General features: G+C 34.1%; 2 protein-coding genes and 1 pseudogene across 2 annotated transcripts; 1 reads left to right on the top strand and 2 right to left on the bottom strand.

The window, feature by feature from the left end:
* Positions 1–82: 82 nt before the first annotated feature.
* LOC114735443 (protein CHUP1, chloroplastic-like) lies at positions 83–3,333 on the bottom strand. The gene is made up of 4 exons (XM_028923139.1): positions 2,819–3,333; positions 2,588–2,706; positions 1,818–2,462; positions 83–853 (listed from the first exon to the last, which is right to left on the bottom strand). The coding sequence occupies exons 1-4, from the start codon at positions 2,970–2,972 to the stop codon at positions 83–85; spliced, it is 1,689 nt and encodes a 562-aa protein (XP_028778972.1). The 5' UTR covers positions 2,973–3,333.
* Positions 3,334–6,860: 3,527 nt separating this feature from the next.
* Positions 6,861–15,304, top strand: LOC114735423 (DNA repair protein RadA-like). The gene is made up of 15 exons (XM_028923118.1): positions 6,861–7,708; positions 8,826–8,881; positions 9,646–9,704; positions 9,854–9,925; positions 10,571–10,651; positions 10,859–10,966; positions 11,248–11,310; positions 11,878–11,958; positions 12,410–12,475; positions 12,845–13,000; positions 13,459–13,536; positions 13,720–13,758; positions 14,387–14,469; positions 14,684–14,756; positions 14,983–15,304. Exons 1-15 carry the CDS (start codon positions 7,020–7,022, stop codon positions 15,154–15,156), a joined length of 1,878 nt encoding a protein of 625 aa, XP_028778951.1. The 5' UTR covers positions 6,861–7,019; the 3' UTR covers positions 15,157–15,304.
* Positions 15,305–16,989: 1,685 nt separating this feature from the next.
* LOC114735442 (ATP-dependent 6-phosphofructokinase 6-like) lies at positions 16,990–21,111 on the bottom strand (annotated as a pseudogene).
* Positions 21,112–23,372: the final 2,261 nt, after the last annotated feature.

The raw sequence follows: 23,372 nt of genomic DNA, 5'->3' as shown, positions 1-23,372 counted from the left end.
GCACTCACTTCGTCTACTAATTTAAAATACCTACAGCTGAAGGAAAAAAAAAAACTACTATAACTTACAAGTAGCTGCTAAGTCAAAATGAACTATATGATGCTGATCTTCTTCCAAAGCCACGTTTGGCATTGGAAGATGTGCCGGAGTCTTTTAAAGCCTCTGCATATTTCATTAAGGGAGTTTTCTCTATATTTACTGTATCTGAATTTGTGCTGTCTTCTTCTTCCTTTAGAATCGCCAACCTGTGGAAATCAGAGGAACTTCTGTATATCCTACATGGAGTACTGTCAAGTTCATTCCTTCGGCACGTGTCATTCCCAGTGGATCCGCTTGAACAGAACTGTGGGGAATTGCTTTTTTGAGACCCACATTTTTCCCCAGGTGAAAGCTGAACATGATGGTGCTGGCTATCTTTGCCTTTGATCAGTCTTCTAAGTTTGTGAAAAAACTTGTTCTTGTTTGAAGTTTGGATTCTGGGAACAGATGATGATGAGTTTCCAAAAGGAGAGCAATCATCAGCGTCTGTAAGAGAAGAAGCCTGAGAAGATGACCATTGATCTGAAGGCGAATCAAAGTCCATTGTTCCTTCAGATTTTGCATATTCAAGTATGAGCTGTTTCGCTTTCTTCTCAGAGGTAGGGCTTAAACTTTTGCTGAGGTCCCTTGCAACAGTTTTCCCAGGTGGCGGCTGATAATTTCTGAGCTCATATCGCAAGCAAGCATTAACCCATCGAAGATAGACCAATTCTTCAACTTCTGAACATCGATCTGCTTGAAGCTGCTCAATCTCCTTCGTCAAGTTCTCGTTCTCTCGTTTCAGACGTTCGGTCTCTTCCTTGAGAGCATCTTTCTGCATCCAAGTCCACACGTACAATGTAAATTTGTATCCATCAGAAGGAGTATGCAAGTGCACGCGTAGCAACCGAGATAATTAATTTTTAAATTTTTAAAATAAAATAGAAAATAATTATACATATAACAACAGTAGAGTATTACATTTTTGTTGAGTTGAGTAGAGTAAATATATATTATTTATATTAATCATCCAACAGTATAACAACAATAATTATCCATCGATATCATTTTTGTTAAATTTTTTTAATTTACAGTTAATTACGCCTCATTACTTATATCTTTGCATGCAGAAATTAAAACAATATATAATTACAATAATAAAATTTATTAAAAATTTATACGATTATAACAAAATAAGGTTTCATCAATTATAAGAATTTAATTACAAATTTTTAATATATAAGAATTAAATTAAAATTTATAAGTGTAATTCTCAATTTAAGTTTCATTTTTATCAATATTCCTAAAACTTTTTATAAGATAATAAGATTTTCAAAACAAAAGAGATGACACACTAAAGCGGTGTTTAGCAAGATAAAAAAGTGCTTTTGAAAAGCACTTTTTCGTAAAACGAAATAGATTTCTTTACATATTTACTTCGTATACCGTAAAAGCACTTTTAAAATTATAGTTTGGTTTCTATTCAAACATTTTCTAAACAAAAGATATTGAATTAGCATATTCTGTTGCATCAAACAATCAATAATATTAAATATTAATCCGTCCTAAGTATAAAATCTAGTTTGTACTTAGTAGTGTAATTTATACAACCAACTAGCTCTTGTAACTTAGTAGTGTAATTTATATATCAAACTAGATGCGAGGTTACATTAAACAATTTTGTTTGTAGTGTATAAATATACAGAGAAAGAGACGTGCACGAAGAAACCATATTTGGTTCGTTCGCCCCAAAGGAAGAAAGAAAGCAGATTGGATTAGATGGCCGGTAATTAGTTTACCTCTGGATCTTCAAGAAAAGCATTTGCAAGGATCTGAGTAGAATCCAATCTTTGAGCCAATTCTGAATTCTCTATCTGCAATCTAAAATTCGACTCCCTCAATTCCTCTGCTTCAGTCTCTAAATCCTTCAACTTCTGCAGCTTTTTCTGTAAGTCTTCATCACTACCAGCATCTCTGTGATCTTCTTGCAATTTTATAGTTTTTTGTTGAAGGTTCCGTATCAACTCCCTGTTCTCTTCAGCTTCATGCTTAATTCTTTTCTTCAGTAGCTTCGCTTTCGCTTTCGAACACTCAAGCTCTGCCACAAGTTTCGCATGATCCGCCATTTGTGCTTCTAGCCTTCGATTCTCAGACATCAGATTCTCTACCTTCAGATCCAACATTTTCGCCTCCATATTGCTTATCGCCAAACGGTTTTGAAGCTCCATTACTGCCGTTTCTTTCTCTCTAAGATCATAGTAATCGAGCAATTGAACCTCGAGACTCGTTTCTCTCTCTTGAAGCATTCTGATAATGTTCTTGAGATTCTTCATCTCTTGATCATAGTCATCCTTTTCTGGAGTTACATATGCTTTAGGAGGAGATTCTAATTTCGACCTAGGTGTCGTATTACTGATGATCACCTCCTTGATGAACGATTCTTCCTGAAATTAAGGTAATGTGATTCCCCTATTTTAGTTAATCGTAAGACTGAGGATTCTCTTAATTAATAATGCTAGTTCAGAATAAATTTTGAATTAAGTGATTCAGATTTCTCATTGGAACTTACCGTATCCAGAAAATGTGCATCTGAAAAACTGTTGCAAGAACTTGATCTAGATACTAGCTTTATGGAAGGAAGATCATGTTTGAGTTGAGTTTTATTTGAACTAACATCACTTTCATAACCTGGGAAATGCATTGCGCAGACATAATGTTACTAAGAATAGAGATTTCACTCAATTTCCTATTAGAACAGTAAAAGGAATAAAAGCAATGATGCATAGATAGATATATAAACCTGAAGGTTGGTCTGAGTGAATCCTACTTTCAGACGGATTGTTGATTCTTCTGATTCTGATGCGAGAGATGAGATATCCAGCTATAGAAAGAGTTAGAGCGAACCCTACTTTCAATAGAATAGGCTTTACATCTCTGCTCTCTCTCATCATCATTTTTAAGAATCTTCAAGCCTCAGAAAATTCTCATGTTTTCCTTTCATCATCAGTCTCTTACTCCATGAGGACAACACCCAGACACATTGCTTGCTTATGCCCAATGATCCCTGAGCAGATTAAACTTGTTTTATATCATCAAACCCAGAAACTACAAATTGAGGAAGCTAGGGTTCACAAAAATCTACCATGTCATTGATTCTGCACCCAGAAAAAGAACATAATCCATAATGTCAATGTGTATATCAACAATCAATAATAAAACTAAAAAGTCGTGAAATTATACCAAAACTCATTTCAAATTATTCAAAAACTCGATCGTGGTGGATAAATATCCTAAAACCTTGTCATTTCAAATTATTCTGTTTCAGCTTATATTCAGGAGAGAAAAAAAAAAAAAAAAGATAAGGAGCTTTACCTTGTGGAATTGCCATCGATCATATATTGCTTGGCCTGATTCAACGGTTGAATTGAATATTTCAGGCTTTTGATATTTTGTTTTGCATCAGTTTTGATTACATGTTTGCTTCTTCCTCAACAGAAAAAATTGACTTTGCCTGCAAAAGCCTTTAATTTTGTGTTGTTTAGCTGGGATGATTAATGGCGAAGAAGATTGGGTGCACCAGAGAAAGACAAATAAGAAAGAAGATGAATTGAAAAACGTAATCATTAGGGAAGCAAAATATAATCAAATAGTTATTACTTTTTGGGACTTTTGGCGAAAATGAAAATTTACTGGCAGAGTTAATGTTTGAAACCAGATTTAGCATCAAGATAAATGGAAGCCCTTATTCAACGGTCTTTTAATTACAGTTCAACTTTACCCTCTATTACTAACATTTTTCTTTCGTTTTATTATCTTTCTCCAACTCTGTTGTCATATTTGCTTCAAAATGCAAATAAAAAATGAGACTTTTCCCAAAACAAAAAAAGAAAAGAAAAGAAAAGGATTCACAAGTATTTTGTTGTTGCAAAAAGAATTTACAAGTTAGTAGACTGAGTTCTGGGATTTGCATGTTGCCATGCAGAATAAATAAGAAACATATAATTTTATAAATAAGAAGTAAATGTGTACCAAATGTTAATTATAAAATATAAATAATGATTTAAAAAACTATTATATAAAATGTATATTTAATTTTGCATACAATAACAAATTCGTTATAAATGCTAATTGAAGCTTAAACATCATATATATAATAAACCATGAACAATATCTCCGACTCTATACAACCTATATAACATCAACATGTTTATTTCAAAATAAATTAAGTAATATATTATTATTACCTCAAATATAAGAGCAGCCCCTTTCTGAGGTCCCAGTGATGTAAAATCCTCTGTATCCCCCTTTCATTTTCCCAGAAAAAATTAATTAAAAAAAACAATTTAGAACAGTAACGCTTGAGAAGTTCATATTATTAACGAGTCATGGAGCATCCATCTTCCATTCCGACGACGTCGTGGCCCCATGCACAGGCCTCCACATGTCACCACAAAAACATCATGCTACCTCCTATTTTAATTATGAGATTTCATTTATAGACTTAAACTCGATGTAGTACTACTTTCAATCCTAATTATAAGAACCAGTTGACTAATTTGAGAAGATTAAGAAAGTAAATTGAGTTAGTTATTTGTCCTAAATAAGTGTTGTTTTCCCTAAAATATCATTGCTAATCAAGTGTATTGACTAAAATTATCATTGTTAGAAGGGCTACTTTGAAAAAAAAAAGTATAAATATGAGAGATAAAATGGATTGGGATCTTATATTTAGGACCAAAATAAAAATCAAATAGAGTCTTATATTAAGGACCGGAGGTAGTATTATTTATCTCTCCTTTGATTGAAAACATACCTCCCAAATATTCCACAACTTTGTCCCTGTGTGTCCCTTTAAATTTTACTTATTATTCTTACAATTTTAAGTTAAATTTAAACCATTCAATAATAATATTATTATTATTATCTGACTTGTTAGCAAACCTTCTGACTAGTCCAGCGCGCCGTAAGTGAAGCCCTCTCTGACTATTCTAAGGGTGTGTTTAAATAAAACCAAACTATGGTTTGGAGAATAGTTTCTGAAAAATAGATTCTAGAGATAATAGATTTTATGAAAAAGTGATTCTGAGAAGTGAGAGTTTGAATAGTTGTTACCAGAAGCCCTTTTTATATGTGCAATTACTAAAAATGACATAAATTAATATTATAATTATATAAGGGATATATTTTATAATATATTTTGATTTGAAGAAATAAAATTGTTAATAAAATAATTTTTACTAACATAATTAATAATATATAAGATAATATAACTAATAAATAATTAATATGTGTATATATATTTATAAATTATAAGATTAAATAGTGAAGAACCGAGTGTGGAATGAAGAGTGAGGCATCAATTATGGGGGCTGCTTTGTTATATGCTGTTGGGCCCACACTAATATCTGGAAAATTTGAGCCAGAAGCAACTTTAAACCACTTCTGCCGAAACCATAGTTTTGGGGTTCAAAACCATGGTTTAACCCCAAACCGTGGTTTCACATTTTCTACTCCTGTTTAGCTAGTTTCTTCCCCAAACCATAGTTTGGAAGGACATCCAAACAGGGCCTTAAGTAAGAAGGAATGTCTTGTAACGGGTCAGGATAAGTCTGCAAAGAAGATCGACAAGCAAGAACAATATAATCAGTATACGTTCATCAAGTGTATAAATGCATATGTATATATATGTATGTAAGTATATATATCATTAAAATATTGATAATTCTGGTGAATGCAGGGGGAAAGAGACAGAGAGAGGGTGATACAGAGAGGTGATGCGGAATGTAACAAGATAAGTGAGGAACATCTTCGAAGATGTAGCCAGCATCTCCTGTGACGATCTTGGGGAGGAGACGGGCGGAATCCGCCGTGGAGGTGGCGGCGGAGGAATATAATGGGATTTGGTAGAGGTGGAAAAGTAATAGGAATGTCCGGGGATAGAAAGCGACGAGTAGTAGCCGTTAGAAGGACCAAAGCACCGGAAATCGAGTCTATCAGCCCTGCTCCCACCCAACGTCAACGGGAAGTACAGGGAATACAGGCATATACGCGCGCGCGCGTATGTATATATGATTAATGATTAATTGGGAGGAGAATGTCGTCACTAACTTCTCTTTTTATTTTCTCTCCATTTAATTTCTTCATTATTAGATTATCTTCTAATGATTGGGATTTAAAATTAAATAAAAATATTATTATAATATTAAATATAATAAAAATTTATCACATTAAACTACTTATATCAAATTTTAACACTCAACAGTATAACTTTATTTATATATTTTTTATTATTTAATATTTAATATTTTAATAATATTTTTATAAAATAAATCTTAGTCATTGAAATTTGATCTAATAATAAAAATATTAAGTGGAGAAGAAGTGAAGAAAGGGTTTGGCAGAGACATTCCTCTCCCTGATGAATGATATGAGTGTGTGTAATACAATTGAGGAGATAACGAAAGCTCATGAGATAATCAAGGCCACATCAATGGTATATATGTGTGTGCTATTGGGTGTGCTTAACTAAATATACAGGTCAGGTCAAAAACTAAATATACAGGTCATTTGATGATGTTTACGTGATTATTTTGAATTTCTTTTTCCACATGAACTAAAAAATTTAGGAGAGGCCAATGAGACCCATTGAAATGTTAATCATACAGGATGGAAATACTACAAAATAAAATTTTCAAACCGATAAAACTTTTATTAAACAGAACTTTATATATAACGAATATAAGCAAGCTGATTTATTAATAACGATAATAATAATTCCCATGGAAACGGAATGTTCTTTCGAAGGCAAAAGATTACTCATTTTGGTTTGTGGCTTTAGAGTTCTTTTGGCGCTCATCTGGAGAAAATCGGCACGCGGGTAGTCAAGAGTTCTGCTGTCTCCAGAATGGCCAAAAACCGAAAACATTTGATCTTTCAATCGATGATTTGTTTGTAGTTTCCCTCGTAAACCTCACAGAAATTCTTTACAAAGTTCACTTCATATGCAAAGCTCTGTCATGAGAGTCCTCAGAACTATCTTCACCACTAAGCACCACCTGCTTTACCCCGTCAACATCAAACGTCTTTCAGCTCCCTCTCTCATTTCTTTTTGTTCCTTTCCAAATTCTCGATTTTCTCGTTATTCTCATTACGCAAGCAGTCATCAGATAGATTCGAGCTTTGGCATTGATACTCCAGAAGAGCCGAAGACCAGTTTAAAAACTCATTCCGAAGAAAGAAGAACTTGGTCGCGACATGGTCATTTGTTTAAAGCCTCTAGCGAAGGGCAGAAGAATCAGGTGGACTCTGGGGATAAAGTTGAAAACTTTGGTAGCCAAAGGGCAAATGGGAGCGCGAACGAGGCGAGCTCAGTTCAAGGTACCGAACAGGATGGAGGTATTCGAAGGAGAGTTGGGATCAAGAAAAAGGAAAGAGGAAAAACCCAATGGGTTTGCTCCAATTGCGGGTATACGACTGGTCAATGGTTCGGATTTTGCCGCTCCTGTAATAGTGCTTCCACGATGAAAGAGTTTCGTGAACCGAAACTCAGTGGTTCTGGTAAGGTTAGTGGATTTTCAGTTTCAGAAAGTGTAATGGGGTCGTGGCTCCCTCATCAGGCAGGTGAATTGCGTCCTTTGAAATTGACGGATGTGAACCGTCGAGTTAATCATCAAGAGTGGAGATTTCCTTTGTAAGTTTATGTTATTCTCCTTTTGAAATTTGTCGTCTGCTTGGGCACTAGACAGTTGGCTATCTAGGGATTTAAAATTATGTGGCCTGGTTTTTATTTCTAGTTTATTTATCGGACTTGATTCAAACTTAAGCACTTCAATCTTGGAGACGATTCTACTACTTGACCTTGAGCCAAAGCTTATTAGTGAATGGCTTTTGTTCCTCACCAAAGTTAACTCTTAAGTTGGTGGAAAGAGTGGTTTTAAACAGTCGTCTTAGGCCTTTTTTTTTTTTTTTTGGTGGGGTGGCGAAAGTTGCATCCTTAGCGCACTTATTCAACATTGAAGTCAGCTAGAGATTAGTTTACTGAATCTGTAAGAGGAACCCATTTATTTTCATCTACATGCTGCTGGTTTCATGGTGTCAGTAATTCAGATTGTTATTACGGAGTATATTGGTTTTGTGCTCTCATATGTAGTGACCTCTGTTCTTGAATCTGACACTCGGAAAGTAATCTGTTGGATTCTACATTTCTGTTGAATCCTTCTTTAATATTTGGAATTGCGATGATAATTTTGAGAGGGCCTCATTGTTAATTAATTTATAAATCTTGCTTGTTTTTCTTTCACTATGCTAGTTCCTAAGTTGATTATGGATGAGCCGTTATTGAGTGCTTTATATTTTTACGATTATTATGGTGTTATTATTAATACTATATTACTATTTTTATAACTATCATCATCATTTACTTTTCATAGTTTCACTTCTTTCAGTCATTTAAACTATACAATTTTCTTTTACTATATCATTTTCAAATTTATCCTCAACGTATGTGAAGCTTCTGTTGATGAGGTAACTTATAAAATTGCTTCATGATGGCATATTTCTACTGAAGTAGAAGTGATGGTTTTCATTTGAAAATAGTTCCTAAAAGATAGATTATAGATATACACTTTAAGGGTGTGCTGGTTGGCTTTTGTCTACATCACTGAACAGACTTTATATACTTCATAAACACATTATACAGATAGTTATTGTCTGGATTACAATATGAAGGACTTGTGCATGTTTGTGCACATCTGCATGAATGCCTGTACGTCTAGTCTTGAAGAAAGTGTGGTGTGCTTTGATTTCAGCTCTGGTCCTTTTGGAAATGAAGTTGCAAGAGTGCTTGGAGGCGGTCTTGTACCAGGTCAAGTCCAATTCACTTATGTATGCTGATGTGGTGTTAAGTTTTGAAATCATTATGTTATGTTCTTTCTCATGCGTCTCTGTCACAGAGACTTAGATTGAAGAGTAAATGAGAGTAGAGTTTTTATTTGGAATATAAGTGAAAGAATCTTAAAGACACATAAATTAATGAAGTGGTTTACATGACATGCAATAGATGATTCTCCCACTAATTCCAGGTGTAATACCTGTATTAAAGACCTTTATTACCAGATACAAAATAAGACAACAATAAAGAAGAAGAAACAGTAACACTAGTTCCAAAAATCAATGAGATCTTGCACTTCTTGTCAGTAACTTTGCCATTTGTTATGTTAAACTTAACCAACCATGGTCTTCATCAACTCCCACTCTTTCCGTACTTTTCTTTCTTCTTGAGTATGTCATGAGTGGTGGTCTATGACTCTGCCACTCTGGGTATGGGACTTAGCCAAATTGCTCATGTGCAATCCAGAGCTAGGTGTTAAACATCATGTCCTCCGGTCCTAGTTTTTCCTATTTTAATCAAAATTTAGTTATGTATATTCTGGTAAGAAGTAAGAACTATATCATGCTCCTTTATGTTTCCCTTAATTTGAGTTTTTTACATATGAAATTGTTTGCTTTACGCAAACCTTTTGCTTTCACTGCAGCTTTTTGTTTGAGAGTTTTTAATTGCTCAGTAGAATTACTGATGATCACCGTAGCTATCACTGGCTAACTTTGTCTAGAATTTTGGGTTTGAAGGCTCTTTGATTTTAGTTGGTGGTGATCCTGGTGTTGGGAAGAGTACTCTTCTGTTGCAGGTATGTCTTATATTTGGGTCATGTTTAACCCAATCTCCAAGTCAGAATGTTGGCTTTGCCTCTTGACTAGTCAACCTTTTTTCTTGTACCGCAAGTTGGTTTGACATCACTGACTCTGCTCATTAACCCCTTTCTTTTCTACATTAAAGATTGCTGCAATGATAGCAGAAGGGTGCAACAGTGATGAAGCAGCTCCAGTTGTATATGTATCTGGTGAAGAGGTGTACTCTTTTTGAGCCTCTAATTAGTTTACATCAAATTTGACATCATTAAACTCATTTTCATCATTGAATGGCATACCTCTAGAGAGAGGATGAATAATTTATGAAATTACATTTATATTTTTTTGGCCAAAAATTACATTTATATTAAGTTCACACATATTATGAATATTTCTCACGTTTGCTCATGAAATTAGTAATTAAAATTATAAAGAATAATTTATGTTGCATAGAATGTCCACTTGGACAAATGGAGAGCTCTGAACACACAAAACACAAATGAAGGCCTAGGACAAACAGTGGGCAGCAGGAACAGGACATGTTCTCTAAACTACGACACAGCCTACCTAATCCTTTTTTTTTTTATGTTTTTTTTTTGTTTGGGGGGGGGGGTTATACTTAGTTTAGCTATGCAAAATTATAGGTAAGCCTTCATGAATATTGTTGACTGTTTGCTCCAGTCATCCGGAATCTTGTTATTCTGTATTGTAGACAAAAGTAATTATTGTTGTAAACTTTTTTCTCCTTCCTTGAAATTGACTGGTGTAGTTTCACTTAGCATTTACTATTATTACTGTTATTTAGAATCTGTTGTTGTTTTCCTGTGGCTTGCACTTTTATCAAGTTTGTTTCCTTTTGTGATAGAGTATTGAGCAAATTGGTCACAGAGCAGATCGTCTTGGGATTGAATCGGAAATATATTTATACTCAAGTACTGATATTGAGGTGCATTATCTTGGATTCTTTTGGCTAGTTTTTTATTCTTCTGATACTGCTGTGCCTGATTTACTTCTTCTTCCTTTGCAAGAATTACTGTCATAATTTTGTATTATCATGGTAGGATCATGCAGTTTGTTTCAATTAGCTCTGAAATTCACCAGACTGTATGAATCTACGTGATTATTCCTTCTTTTTCTTTTTTGATGGTATCAGGACATATTGGAGAAAACTCAGCATCTCTCTGCTCGAGCTGTAGTGGTTGATTCAGTACAAACTGTCTATTTGAAAGGAATAATTGGAAGTGCTGGAGGGATTTCACAGGTGGGGGGGTATGCCCTATAATTAATTAATTATTTAATTTAATTAATTAAATTTTCCTCCTAATTAATTTACATCTGTTTTGTAAATGTTAAAGTCAAATAACTTGTTCATAATGAAAAAAGAACTTATGAGTCAATCAGTTATATGAAGGCAATTATCAATTCATGATAATTTAATCTAGGTTTAATTTCTTCTTCTACCAGGCTATCAAAAGTTATACCTTTTTCTCTGAAAGGAAATTCAGTTCCCTGGTACTTGACATTTTAAATATACTGTGACAGGTGAAGGAATGTACTTCAGCATTGCTGCGATATGCCAAGCAGACTAACACTGCAGTTTTTTTGGTGAGCGTTCATCTGCATTCATTTGTGAATTATACCTTTTCGATAGATGAATTTTGTCAATGTAGTATGTATATGTGCATTATCATGTTTTTAGCTATATGTATTTCAAAGGCCACTTCAACCCTAGTGTGTGATCTAATAAGTAAAAGCCTTGCATTAGTTTTTGTTATATCTCTAACATACCCTGTCGGTTGAAGTTGTTGGCGATGCTTACTGTATGTATGCATGCAATGGACATTAACAGACAAATTCCTTGACCATTTAGCCATAGAAGCTCTGATATGAAGTTTCTTTCTGGTGATGCTGCTAAAGAGAAAACAGCTTCTTTAAGGGAAAAAAGTACTCTTATTTTCTTTCCATGTTTGCCCAACACAGAACTGTTTAAATGGCAGCATAATATTTTTCCTATTTATTATGGGAGAGAAGCAGGGCATCTGTGGTGAAATCCTAAGCTAAAGGGATTTCTGACACTTACATTAATAATGGCCTTAAACTTTTCACATTCATGATAATTAATTTTTTTATTCCTTTCTTCACTTTTCCTTATTGAATTGTTCTGTACTTCAGATTGGGCATGTAACAAAATCTGGAGATATAGCAGGACCTCGTGTTTTGGAGCACATTGTCGATGTTGTTTTATATATGGAAGTAGGTATCTTGTTTTGTTCCCTTTTTGTATAGTTGGTGGACTGCGTTAAGCCATTTATTGTATTGTTTACTTCTTGGCTGATAATTGTTTCTTGGGTTCCTTCTTCCCTTTTGGATATACCAGTTGCTCTTGCATATTTAAAGCTTTCACGTGGCTAATGACTGAGTAGAGTCGCATAATTCCTGCGCCTAGCATACATTGTAGCATGCCACGACCATGAGAAGATAATGAAATTGTTGGAACAATAAGGGCATGATTTCTAGTTTTCCACGGATTCCTGACAGTTTTTTTCCTTAAAAAATAGAAGCGCCTGGTATATATTGGTAGAGTATCAACTTTCCCCCCCCCCCCACCCCTTCCTGAGCTATAATGTAGAAGTTCTTTTTGTAACGTTGTTCAATGTATTTCATTTCAATTTTCTCTATGCTAATTACTCATCTTAATTCCCAGGGTGAGAAGTACTCTTCCCATCGTATGCTTCGAGTGGTGAAAAATCGATTTGGATCTGCTGATGAGGTACACAATAACACTGATTATTCAACCTCAAGTCTAGCCTTGAAGCACGTATAATGAGATTTCCTCATGATTAATGTGCTATATTGTTTTTGTTTCCTTGATTTGTTCTATCTTATATCTATGCTGGTTCCTATCATGTAACAGCTAAATCCGTCTTTGTTAGGATCAACATCTGCATTTAGTTTTACCTGTGACACTATCCAAGCAATGGCACGAGATGTAAATGTGCACCACCGTAGAACAGAGTCATGACATGTGCCATATGATCTGCTTTTTTATTATGTCATCTTTTAATATGGGCTTATATTTTTCTCACTGCTAATATGTGATTTAAATTGTCTTATCTGTTCCTCTGATCTATATGGTCAGCTTGGAGTCTTTGAGATGTTACAATCAGGTCTCCGGGCTGTTTCAAATGCCAGTGAAATATTTTTAAGTGACCAATACTTAGATTCAGATTTTTTAGCGGGGTTAGCTATTGCTGTCGTAATGGATGGGTCTCGAGCTTTCCTTATTGAAATTCAGGTAATCTTTTGCCATTCAAATGGATCAAAATTTTGTGAGCCCTCAAGTCCATTATTGTTTCCCTGTATTATTAGCAATGTTCTTTTGAGAAACATTATCATGATCACCGTTGTGTTTATATGAGAATATTTTCCAACCGTTGATGATGATGCGTATACAACTGTTGATTTAATAATTGCTGGTAAATACATCAATTGCGATCTCTGGATATGAATGATGAATGTTGCTTATTTTTTATGTGTTTTAACATTTTCTGATTCTCCCCTTCCTTATCTATGTTAGATACCTCCAATTATAGCTCCTCAATTGCTTATTTTTATCTACTGTATACTATATAATATTGTCAGTGTCCTTTCTAACTTTTCCAACTTTTTTTTTGTTGGTACAATTCTAGCTTTTCTAACTTTAACATTCTCTGGAGTAGACAATTGAGATCAATATCTAATGTTTTTTTGCAGGCACTTTGTGTTTCTGGCTCAACAGTCTCAAGGCATGTTAATGGCATTCAACAAAGTAGAGCTGATATGATCATATCCGTAAGTTCTTGTTTCATGATTTGCTTTTGTAATACGAGGTCAACTCTTTATCTTATAAAATAAATGGAAGTGTAGAATACAACTAAGTATTTGAATGGTTGGTGCATTTTTTTATTTAAAACTCAGATCTTCGTTGAAATCTGTTCATTTGTTTTGATCATATAACCATTTCGCAACGTGTAGGTACTTATAAAGCAAGCTGGACTTCGACTTCAAGAAAATGTGAGCTCACATATAAATCTAGTTTGCCCTTTCATGCTTCTTGTTTTCTGTATTAGTGGCCTGCAAGTGGGTTTTCTGTGCTGCTGTTATGTCAGTAATGAAGAGAACGCCTAGGGGTGTGAGACAACTCTCTAAAGAACTTGGCAAAATAGCCCCGTAACTTCGGCATAAAGGGTGCATCCTCATAAAAGGGGTTGCAGTGACTAGGCCCGGGTGACTGTTTACCAAAAACAACTGAATGAACTTGTAATCTGAGAGCCAATATGGCGCATTTCTATCGGTTAGAATGAGGTGGATGTGCTTTGCATCTTGGCTGTCAGAATTTATAGAGCATTGATATAACCATTTTGGTGAGCTCAAGAGGAATGATATTGATGATCATTAGTGCTTCAAAAACCATTCACTTCTGTCACATTTTGTTCCTGATTGTGCATGTCTGTCGGGATATTTCCTGCTAAATTTAGTTTAAAAGCACTTGTCTTTCAAGACACACGTCTATAACATTATTATTTAAATTATTAGTCCATAAACTGTTGTGCTTATTTAAATTGGAAAATATAATATGTTATAGTTTTTTTTTTTTTTGTTCTTCTAATTTTGTAACCTTGTCCTACCTGTCTACTGTCAGGCTGTGTTTTTAAATGTTGTTAGCGGATTTCAGCTGACTGAGACTGCTGGAGATCTGGCAATAGCGGCTGCAATTTGCAGCAGGTATGTGATCTCGTAATTTTTATTTCAATTAGTTTATATGACAATGATTAATGCTGTAAGGATTGCGGGAGGTGGTGTTTAATGTAAGATGTATAACAAATTAAACAATGCTGTAGCAACACTTTTTTCCTCCTTTAATTTCTTCTTTTTAAGTGTACTATGAACTTTGGCTTCATTGCATTTAGTAAACATCTCTTGTTTTTCCTTTTTCCAGTTTCTTGGAATTCCCTCTTCCCAGGGACATAGCATTCATTGGTGAAATTGGCCTTGCTGGGGAGCTCCGCACGGTGAGTTCATATTGATGGTGCTAACTTGCTATTATGTGATATTTAAGGGTTTCGACTTAGCCTCATTAGTCTGAAGGGACGTGCTGATTATAATATGAAAAGCTCCTTATGTTCAAAATTTTGCATTTTATATCTGGTGATGAACGCTTTTTCCATGTGATTGAGATTATCACTATAAAACTTGGTATGGTGATGGCGTTTCTAAATCTTGTTTATTTTGGCTCAGGTTCCTGGATTGGATAAAAGGGTCAACACTCTGGCGAAATTGGGTTACAGAATGTGTGTTGTACCGAAAGAAGCAGTAAAAATTTTAGGAACGGATGGTTTTGGGAAGATGAAAATTGTAGGTTGCAAGAATCTGAAGGAGGTTATTAACACTGTTTTTAAAGAACAAGAATGAAATGAAATTGGTAGCTGGGAAAGTTGATTGCTTTTTGAAGATTTCTTGTATTGTCCTTTAGAATTTCTAAGAAAATGGATGTAAATACATCATTATTTCTGTATAATGCACCAAATATAGATAACGTACCACGATGGTGATACTATATGGTTTTCTCCATTTCATTTCCAGAGCAGGTGAATTGCTTATGATGATATTGTCAGTATTGCATTAGCTGAATTTGTATATATCAACATTTATATCCGTTGGAGCAAGAGAATCGGAACAATTTGATCTTGAAGAAGGCTGAGAAACATTACTAGAAGGACGTTCAAGGGAGGATTGATATATGTAGAACAGCACGGACAAGCCATCAAAGTTCATCCAAATGCTTACCTCCATCAAAATTAATCTCGGGCAACTGAAAGAGAACCAGAACCAGTAACTAACAAAGAAGAACAAGAATCTGCTCTCTTTTGCCTTTTTCCTTCATCTTCCATTTTCAGTCTTCGTAACATAACAAAAATTTCACATTATTCATAATGAAAATTATGGATTTGCCTCCAAAACATGAAAAGTAATAAAACACAGTATCCAATCACGTCATATCTCTTAATTAATATAGTAATTAATCAATTCGAAGATTTGAGATGCCAATAAAATTGCGTAAATTATTACTAATCTAACTCAGCATTAAAAATTGAGAGATTTTGCTTCCGCAAAAAAAGTAATCAAGATAATGATGTCTTATTTGAGAGAGTTTCAAAGAGAATGCGAACATCAACAAATTTGCGTCGAATAATTCCACTTTTCCAGCCATGGCTCCTTGCTGGTGGAACAGATGAGTATACTCCTAGCTTTGCTAAAACAAATTTGAACATTCATCAAATATTCCGCCGTCCTCAAAGGCATTCTTCCTCTATTATCATTCGTCATCATTAAATGTTTTACTCTGCTTAGTATTTTTCTTTTTATTAATCGCAAACTCTGGGGCTGTCTCTGCAGATTGATGTGATTTATTACTAGACATTTTCTGATATGTTTATTTGACTGGATCAGATACGTGCATTGTCAAGTCCAGCTGAGAATGGTTTTCCCAAGTATATTTTCTACATTCATACGAATTCGAATTCAAGCACACACGGAGTGAAACGGTCGAAAACTCGCTCACCAAGTCCAATGACTGTTGATTAACATTATTAGACATAAGAATGTCTGTTTTTAAATTCTATATACATTAAAATAATTATTAAAAAAAATAAAATCTGAACCTTTTACATCTGATGAGTTTGGATTTTTTTTTTTCAAGTTTAGCCAACGAGTTTGGATGCTTATCAAAAGTAATGAGCACCCATACTCATTCCTATAGTTAGTCACTTGCAAACCCTCACATGCAAGACTAGTTGTCAGTGGAATGCAATATATTTGTGTGTATAATACTCTATAGTTTGTTATATATAATAATCTACTAGTATATGATTTTTGAAAGCATGCAAATTTTCAAAAGATACGTACCAACGATAAACAGGGATTTTTGTATGGTTCTTCCTTACAAAACTTCCACTTCTTAAATACTGTTGCAAAAATGAAACACAAATAACTGCTATTATCACGGGGGGGGAGAAAAAAAAGAACTGCTATTCAGCAGGTTTAGCCGCAGTGATTTCTGAGTGGTTCTTCCCATTTGGTATTTGTTTTTCTGTTCCTTTTTCTATTTCCACATTGATGCTGCAAGGTTTTATGAAGCTTGGTTGGTTGGTAGAGGATGGTAGCCTTGCCCACATCCGGTCGGTTGTGAAAAATGAAACATAAATAATTGCTATTATCACCACACAAAAAAAAAAAAAAAAACTGCTATTCAGCAGATTTAGCCGCAATGATTTCTACATGATTCTTCCCATTTGGTGCTTGTTTTTCTGTTCCTTTTTCTATTTCCCCATTGATGCTGCAAGGTTTTATGAAGCTTGGTTGGTTGGTAGAGGATAGTAGCCTTGCCCACATCCGGTCGGTTATCACAACCCTCTTTTGTCCTTTGATTATCCTCTGCAAATAGCCAAACACAACATATAAATAAAACTTCCTATGAAATTGAAATACCAATATACTACATCCAATCCTTAATATAAAAGCTAGTTTGATTTTCAATTTGGTCATAAATATGAGAGCCTAATCTATTCTTTTTTTTTTTTGCAAGATAATCCTTGTAATAATTTCATATGTTTAATATTTCATCAAATGGTAGTTTTAACTAATACACATTATTATCAAGGGTATTTTAGGAAATATAATACCTATTTATTAGAAATAACTAACTTAATTAATTTTCTTAATGTACTCAAATTAGTTAACTAGATCTTATATTAAGAACCGGAGGCAGTAAAATCCAAGTAAGAAATTCAGTTTTGAGCAAAATCCAAAGGATGATCTTGAGCATGATATAAAATATTAATTTGAATTGTGAAAAAGAACTTACATGGAATGGAATATAAGCATGTCTACCATGAAGGGGGCCGACTGTGAAGCCTGTGTATCCTGCCATTGCGCCATGAACGGCACTGTGAGCAAGGAGGGTACAGTATATATTATCAGATGCGTTGCTTGGAACAGCACGGATCATGTATGTTGGATCTGCCAAATTGACTTGTTAGAACATTGTTTATACAAAATAGTCACTTGCCACTAATTGTTTGTATAGAGCTCACCAATGTACTTCAGAGTCATTGCCATTTTTTGACTTTTCTTGAAGTGATCCTAAAAACACAACAAGAGATTGCATTAACTAACATTGTGTACTGTTTACTATATGATGCTGCTCATGGGTATCGAGAATCCTACCCTAAAAGCTAATTGTTGAGGTCAAAAAACCAATCTATTTAAATTAAATACCTCATTGAGCATCTCATACTACTCAATATGTGACTTAATATCCTGTACTACAACAACTTTGGGAGTATGATTTGAGAGAATGTACCTTAATTTTCTGAGATAACCAGAGACCGACATCTTGGAGCAGCCTGTTTCCAGAGGCATCCTGCTGGTTCATTGTAGATAGACTCTGAGAAATTAGGTCTTGGCCTGCACCTTCGGCAACTACTATAACCATGTGACCATTTTCTTTGAGCCTTTTCTCTATGAAATCAAACAGTCCTCCAGGACCCTCCAGGAAAAATGGCGACTCTGGAATCAAACAACAGTCCACATCTCTGCTTGCAAGAGTAGCATTCATCGCTATAAATCCTGCACAATCACAAATTACTATAGTTAGATCAATTTAGTGTGAGAGATAAACTTGTTAATATATGAGTATATCCATAGGAATGAATGAAGCATATATATGTGTACATATATACCGCTGTAACGTCCCATTAACTTGACAACACCAATGCCATTCTCAATGCTTTCTGCTTCCACATGAGCAGCATTAATAGCTCGTTGTGCCTCCTCAACAGCAGTATCAAAACCAAATGACTTGTCTATAACCTTACATAGTAATTAACATACCCATATATAAACATTATCATATGCCACACCAAAATATATAGCTTTGTTCTGTGATTCACATAATTGAAGCATGCTTACCGGGATATCATTATCAATGGTTTTTGGGATTCCCACCACTGCAATTTTCAGGCCACGTCGTCTTATTTCCTGTGTAAATACCAAATCTATGTAACATGTTTATTTCAAAACAAATCAAGTGAAGTCTTATTCATTACCTCAAATATCAGAGCAGCCCCTTTCTGAGTCCCATCCCTCCAATGATGTAAACCTGAGGGAGGCTGCATTAGTATACAAGTTTGTGTGATTGCAATTTTCTTGAAAAAAGGAGGGTAAGCCTCAGAGCAACAGCAAAGTTACTGCCATGTAATCTAGAGGTCACAAGTTCAAATTTTGAAAACAAACTGTGTACATTTATCCCTCTTCAGACCTCTAATCTGGTGGGAAGTTTGGAACCTTGTGCATTGTATTACACTATTTTTTTGGCAGTTTTCTTGAAAAAGAGATGACAGAGATAAACCTGATTAATCCCCCGATCCTGAATGCTGTCAACAATCTTGAGGTATCGTTGCCTCCACGAGAAGTGCCTAGGATGGTTCCCCCACGTTTGTGTATGTTGTTCACAACCTTTGGGGTTAATGGAATCATGTTTCGAGAATAAAATCCTCTGTATCCTCCCTGCATTTTCCAGATGAAATAAAACATTCTAGAGCATTAATTAATTCTTGAAAATTCTATTACCCATGACTAATTTGAGTAGATTAACGAAATTTATTAAGTTAGTTACGTGTAATAAATATGAAAATCTTACTTCTATTCCGACAACTTTGTGGACCCCATACATGTCGTATAAGCCGCAGACTATTTCTCTGACGACTGTGTTGAGACCGGGACACAGGCCTCCACATGTCACCACACAAGCATATGTTTCCTCTGATTGAAAGCAAACCTGCCAAACATCCCGTAACTTTGTCATTGTATCCCCATTTAAATTTTACTTATTGTTCTTAACAACAAGCTCACTTTAAACTATTCAATAATAATACTCCCCCGGTCCTTAATATAAGACCCATTTAACTAATTTGATTAGATTAAGTTTAATTATAAAAGTGACACGTTTTTCCTAAAACACTATTCATACCCCATCTCCCTCTTCTATAGTTGAGAGAGTATCCATAAAGGTAATTTAGAGAAAATTGATAAATATGATAAATAGATCTTATATTTAGGACCAAAACCAACTCAACAATTAGGTCCTATATTAAAGACCGGAAGAGTATATCTGAATTGTTAGCAAACCTTCTGACTAGGTCCAGCTCGCCGAAAGTGAACCCCTCTTGGACTGTTCTTCTGTGCAATTATCTATATATAATACAAAAGGCAGCGAAATTCACCAAAAAAACGAAAAGACAAAAAAAAAGAAGCCACATTCTATGTTTTTCCTGCTTCAGTCTATATTATTATTATTATTATTATTATTATTATTATTTAAAAGCTTAATAGCCTGGTGAATCAACGCAAAATTACTTGCCTGTTCCGCAACAGTGTCTTCCTCATTTACAAAATGCTGCCTGCAAATTAAGCTCCGTCATCAAACTGATCACACGGATATTTCCTAGCATACGTTTAACGGATATGAATTTGGAAATTTAACTTAGATATTTGTTTCTTTTAATTTGGAGTGACAGATATTGACGGCCTGAGTTTATAAACAGCATCAAACCTGCAACCTCTCAGCTTATTAAAAAAAACAAAAAATTATGCCATTAGACTGCAATCCTCATTAGTAAATTTCAACTTGGAAATGTTAACGAGGGATATTAACATAAAAACTTTGTCCTATTCTTTCTTTTCATTTTGATTGCTTCCTAAACTTTCAAAGCAGCCAATATTTGTGATCTTACCCACTAAATACATTTTAGCTCGAAATTATCACCTTCTCATGCGAAAAAAAAAAAAAAGAAAGAAAGAAAAAAGAAAACATGGCTTCATTCGATAATACTAGATTTTCAAACTCTGAATTGAAATGAAGAGGGAAGAGTATAACTTACTTTACAGCTGAATAAGAAGGAATATCTTGTAACGGGTCAGGATAAGTCTGCATGAAGATTGCCAAGCAAGAACAATGTAATCAGTATACGCTGATTAATAAAAAAATATGTACGTATAACTAAAACACTGATGATTCTGGCGAATGCAAGTGGAAAGAGATGGAGGGGGCGATACGGGGAGGTGAGGGATGTAATCAGATAGGTGAGGAACATCTTCGAAGACGTAGCCAGCATCTCCGGTCACGATCTTGGGGAGGAGAGAGGCGGAATCCACCGTGGAGGTGGCGGCGGAGGAATGGAATTTTGGAGAGGTGGAAGAGTAATAGAAATGCCTGGGGCTAGAAAGCGACGAATTATAGCCGTTAGAAGGATCAAAGCATTGGAATATAGGCGTTGTGAGGGATGCTGAACTGGATATGGACTCCATCCACCTTCCTCCAATCTAACAGACAACAACCACAAGAACTACAAGAAAGAAAATGTACATATATATACACTCGCGCGCGCGCGCACATATATAATAAATGATGTGAGTGTGTGTATTTATAGTAAAATTGACGATTTAATCAAAGATCATAAGATAAAATCGAGGCCACATCAATGGTATATGTGTTTTATTGGGTGTGTTGAACTAAACATGCATGGTTGTTTGGTACTCGTATATTTCCTAGAGTTACACACATCTTAATGCTGGACATGATTATTTTGAATTTGTTTTTTCACATGAACTAAAAAGTTTAGGAGAGGCCAATGTAACCCAAGTTTATGTTGTAAAACCAATAAACATGGTCCTAGTAAAATGAGATATAAGGTCTTTTTAATGATTTTGATCTGTCTGTTGTTATGAGAGCTGTAGCACAGGATCGTCTACAACAAATTTAAACAGCTCGGGCCGTTTCAATTCAATTTTCTCACTTTTGTCTTTAAAAGTATTGTCATTTAAAATGATCATATTAACAGATGCATGCACGTTGACCCTTTTCTAACCCCAAAATAAAAAACAGTAGAGGTAAGTTGTGAAATTTTAGTACTCCTCCGGTCCTTATTATAAGACCCAATTTGACTTTTTATTTGGTCCTAATTATAAGACCCAATCCATTTTCTCTCTTATATTTATGCATTTTTTTCCAAGATAATCCTTCTAATAATGATAGTTTTAGCCAATATACTTAATTAGTAAGGATATTTTAGGAATAACAACACTTATTTATTATAAATAACCAACTTAACTTACTTCCTTAATCTCCTCAAATAAATCAATGGGTCTTATAATTAGGACCGGAGAGTATTAGTTTAAGGAGATAATTTAGAAGAATAATTTAATACCATTTTGATGGTTACTAATTAAACCATTTGAATATAATCTGCCTTGTGTTTTAATTTTGATTTATATTCATATTTATATTTGTTACCAAAAATTTAATTTAAAGTTACACTCATCAATTTTTTAGCATGTACTTAATTTGTATATTTCTGTACTCTTTAGACCATGAAGTAGTCCGTCATATTATATTAATAAATCCCTTATTTGTCAAAAGAAAAAATATTTATGTGTTGATTATAAAATAATTACTAATTACTAATCATATATGAAAGCAATGTCATTAGTTCGGATTGGTTGTGTTGTCTTTCAATTTGTATGTTTTAACGATTATCAAAAGGCATTAATTAGTAGTATTTACCTTTCTAGAACAACTTTTTATCGTGAAAAGGGAAAACAACATATTAATTTATTAAAGTTAGATGCCTCTTCAAATGAAATAGAGATTAAAATGGCAATTTGTGATATTTCTCTATTCTGCAGCCTTTTCTTTTTGTTCTGATGAAGCAATAAATGATGATATATAAAATTGTTTTATATGACTAAATTAGATTTTATATATATACTCCTTTGGTCCTATTTATATGTAAAGAGAGAAAATATTTTTTGTCCTATTTATAGGGTATTGAGAGAAATTTTGTATGGATGCACAATTTTACCCTTTATTTATTATTGTGTTGATTTTATTTAAATAAGGTATAATGTATATTAAATAGGAATAAAGGTGAAAAATTATTGAATTTTAAATAAGAGTTAATGAAGTTTAAGGTTTTTCTTGGTCTATGTGAAACATGTTGCAAATGACTTATAAATAAAACATACTACCTTCGGTCCTAATTATAAGAACCAGTTGACTAATTTAAAGATATTAAGAAAGTAAGTTGAGTTAGTTATTTGTCCTAAATAGGTGTTGTCTTTCTTAAAATATCCTTACTAATCAGGTGTATTGATTAGAACTATCATTGTTAGAAGGGTTATTTTGGGGAAAAAAATGTATAAATATGAGAGACAAAGTGGATTGGGGTCTTATATTTAAGACCAAAATAAAAGTCAAATAGGGTCTTATATTAAGGACAGGAGGTAGTACTACAAGTCTAAATTTACTTTGCATATGCAAGTTGACTTGTGTTATTCGTGAGGTAATCAATCTCTGACTCATGCATTAATTGATTAATGTTAAAATTAAGCTTCATCCACGTAACATTTGCAAGCAAGGGTGTTTCATTGATTTAAAATATCAGAAAACACTCCGGTCAAACAAAAAAAATCAGAAGACACGCTTGATGTTAAATATGCATGATATCCCAGCTATTTACATTCTATTTTAAATTTACTAGCCAAAAAAATCTATTACCTCCTGTCTTTAA

This window comes from Neltuma alba, unplaced genomic scaffold (assembly GCF_004799145.2).
Source record: "Neltuma alba isolate B1F8T4 unplaced genomic scaffold, ASM479914v2 tig00013207_pilon, whole genome shotgun sequence".
Taxonomy (NCBI): Eukaryota; Viridiplantae; Streptophyta; class Magnoliopsida; order Fabales; family Fabaceae; genus Neltuma; species Neltuma alba.
The sequence above is the reverse complement of the archived record's forward strand: the minus strand, read 5'-3'. Positions and strand labels throughout refer to the sequence as shown.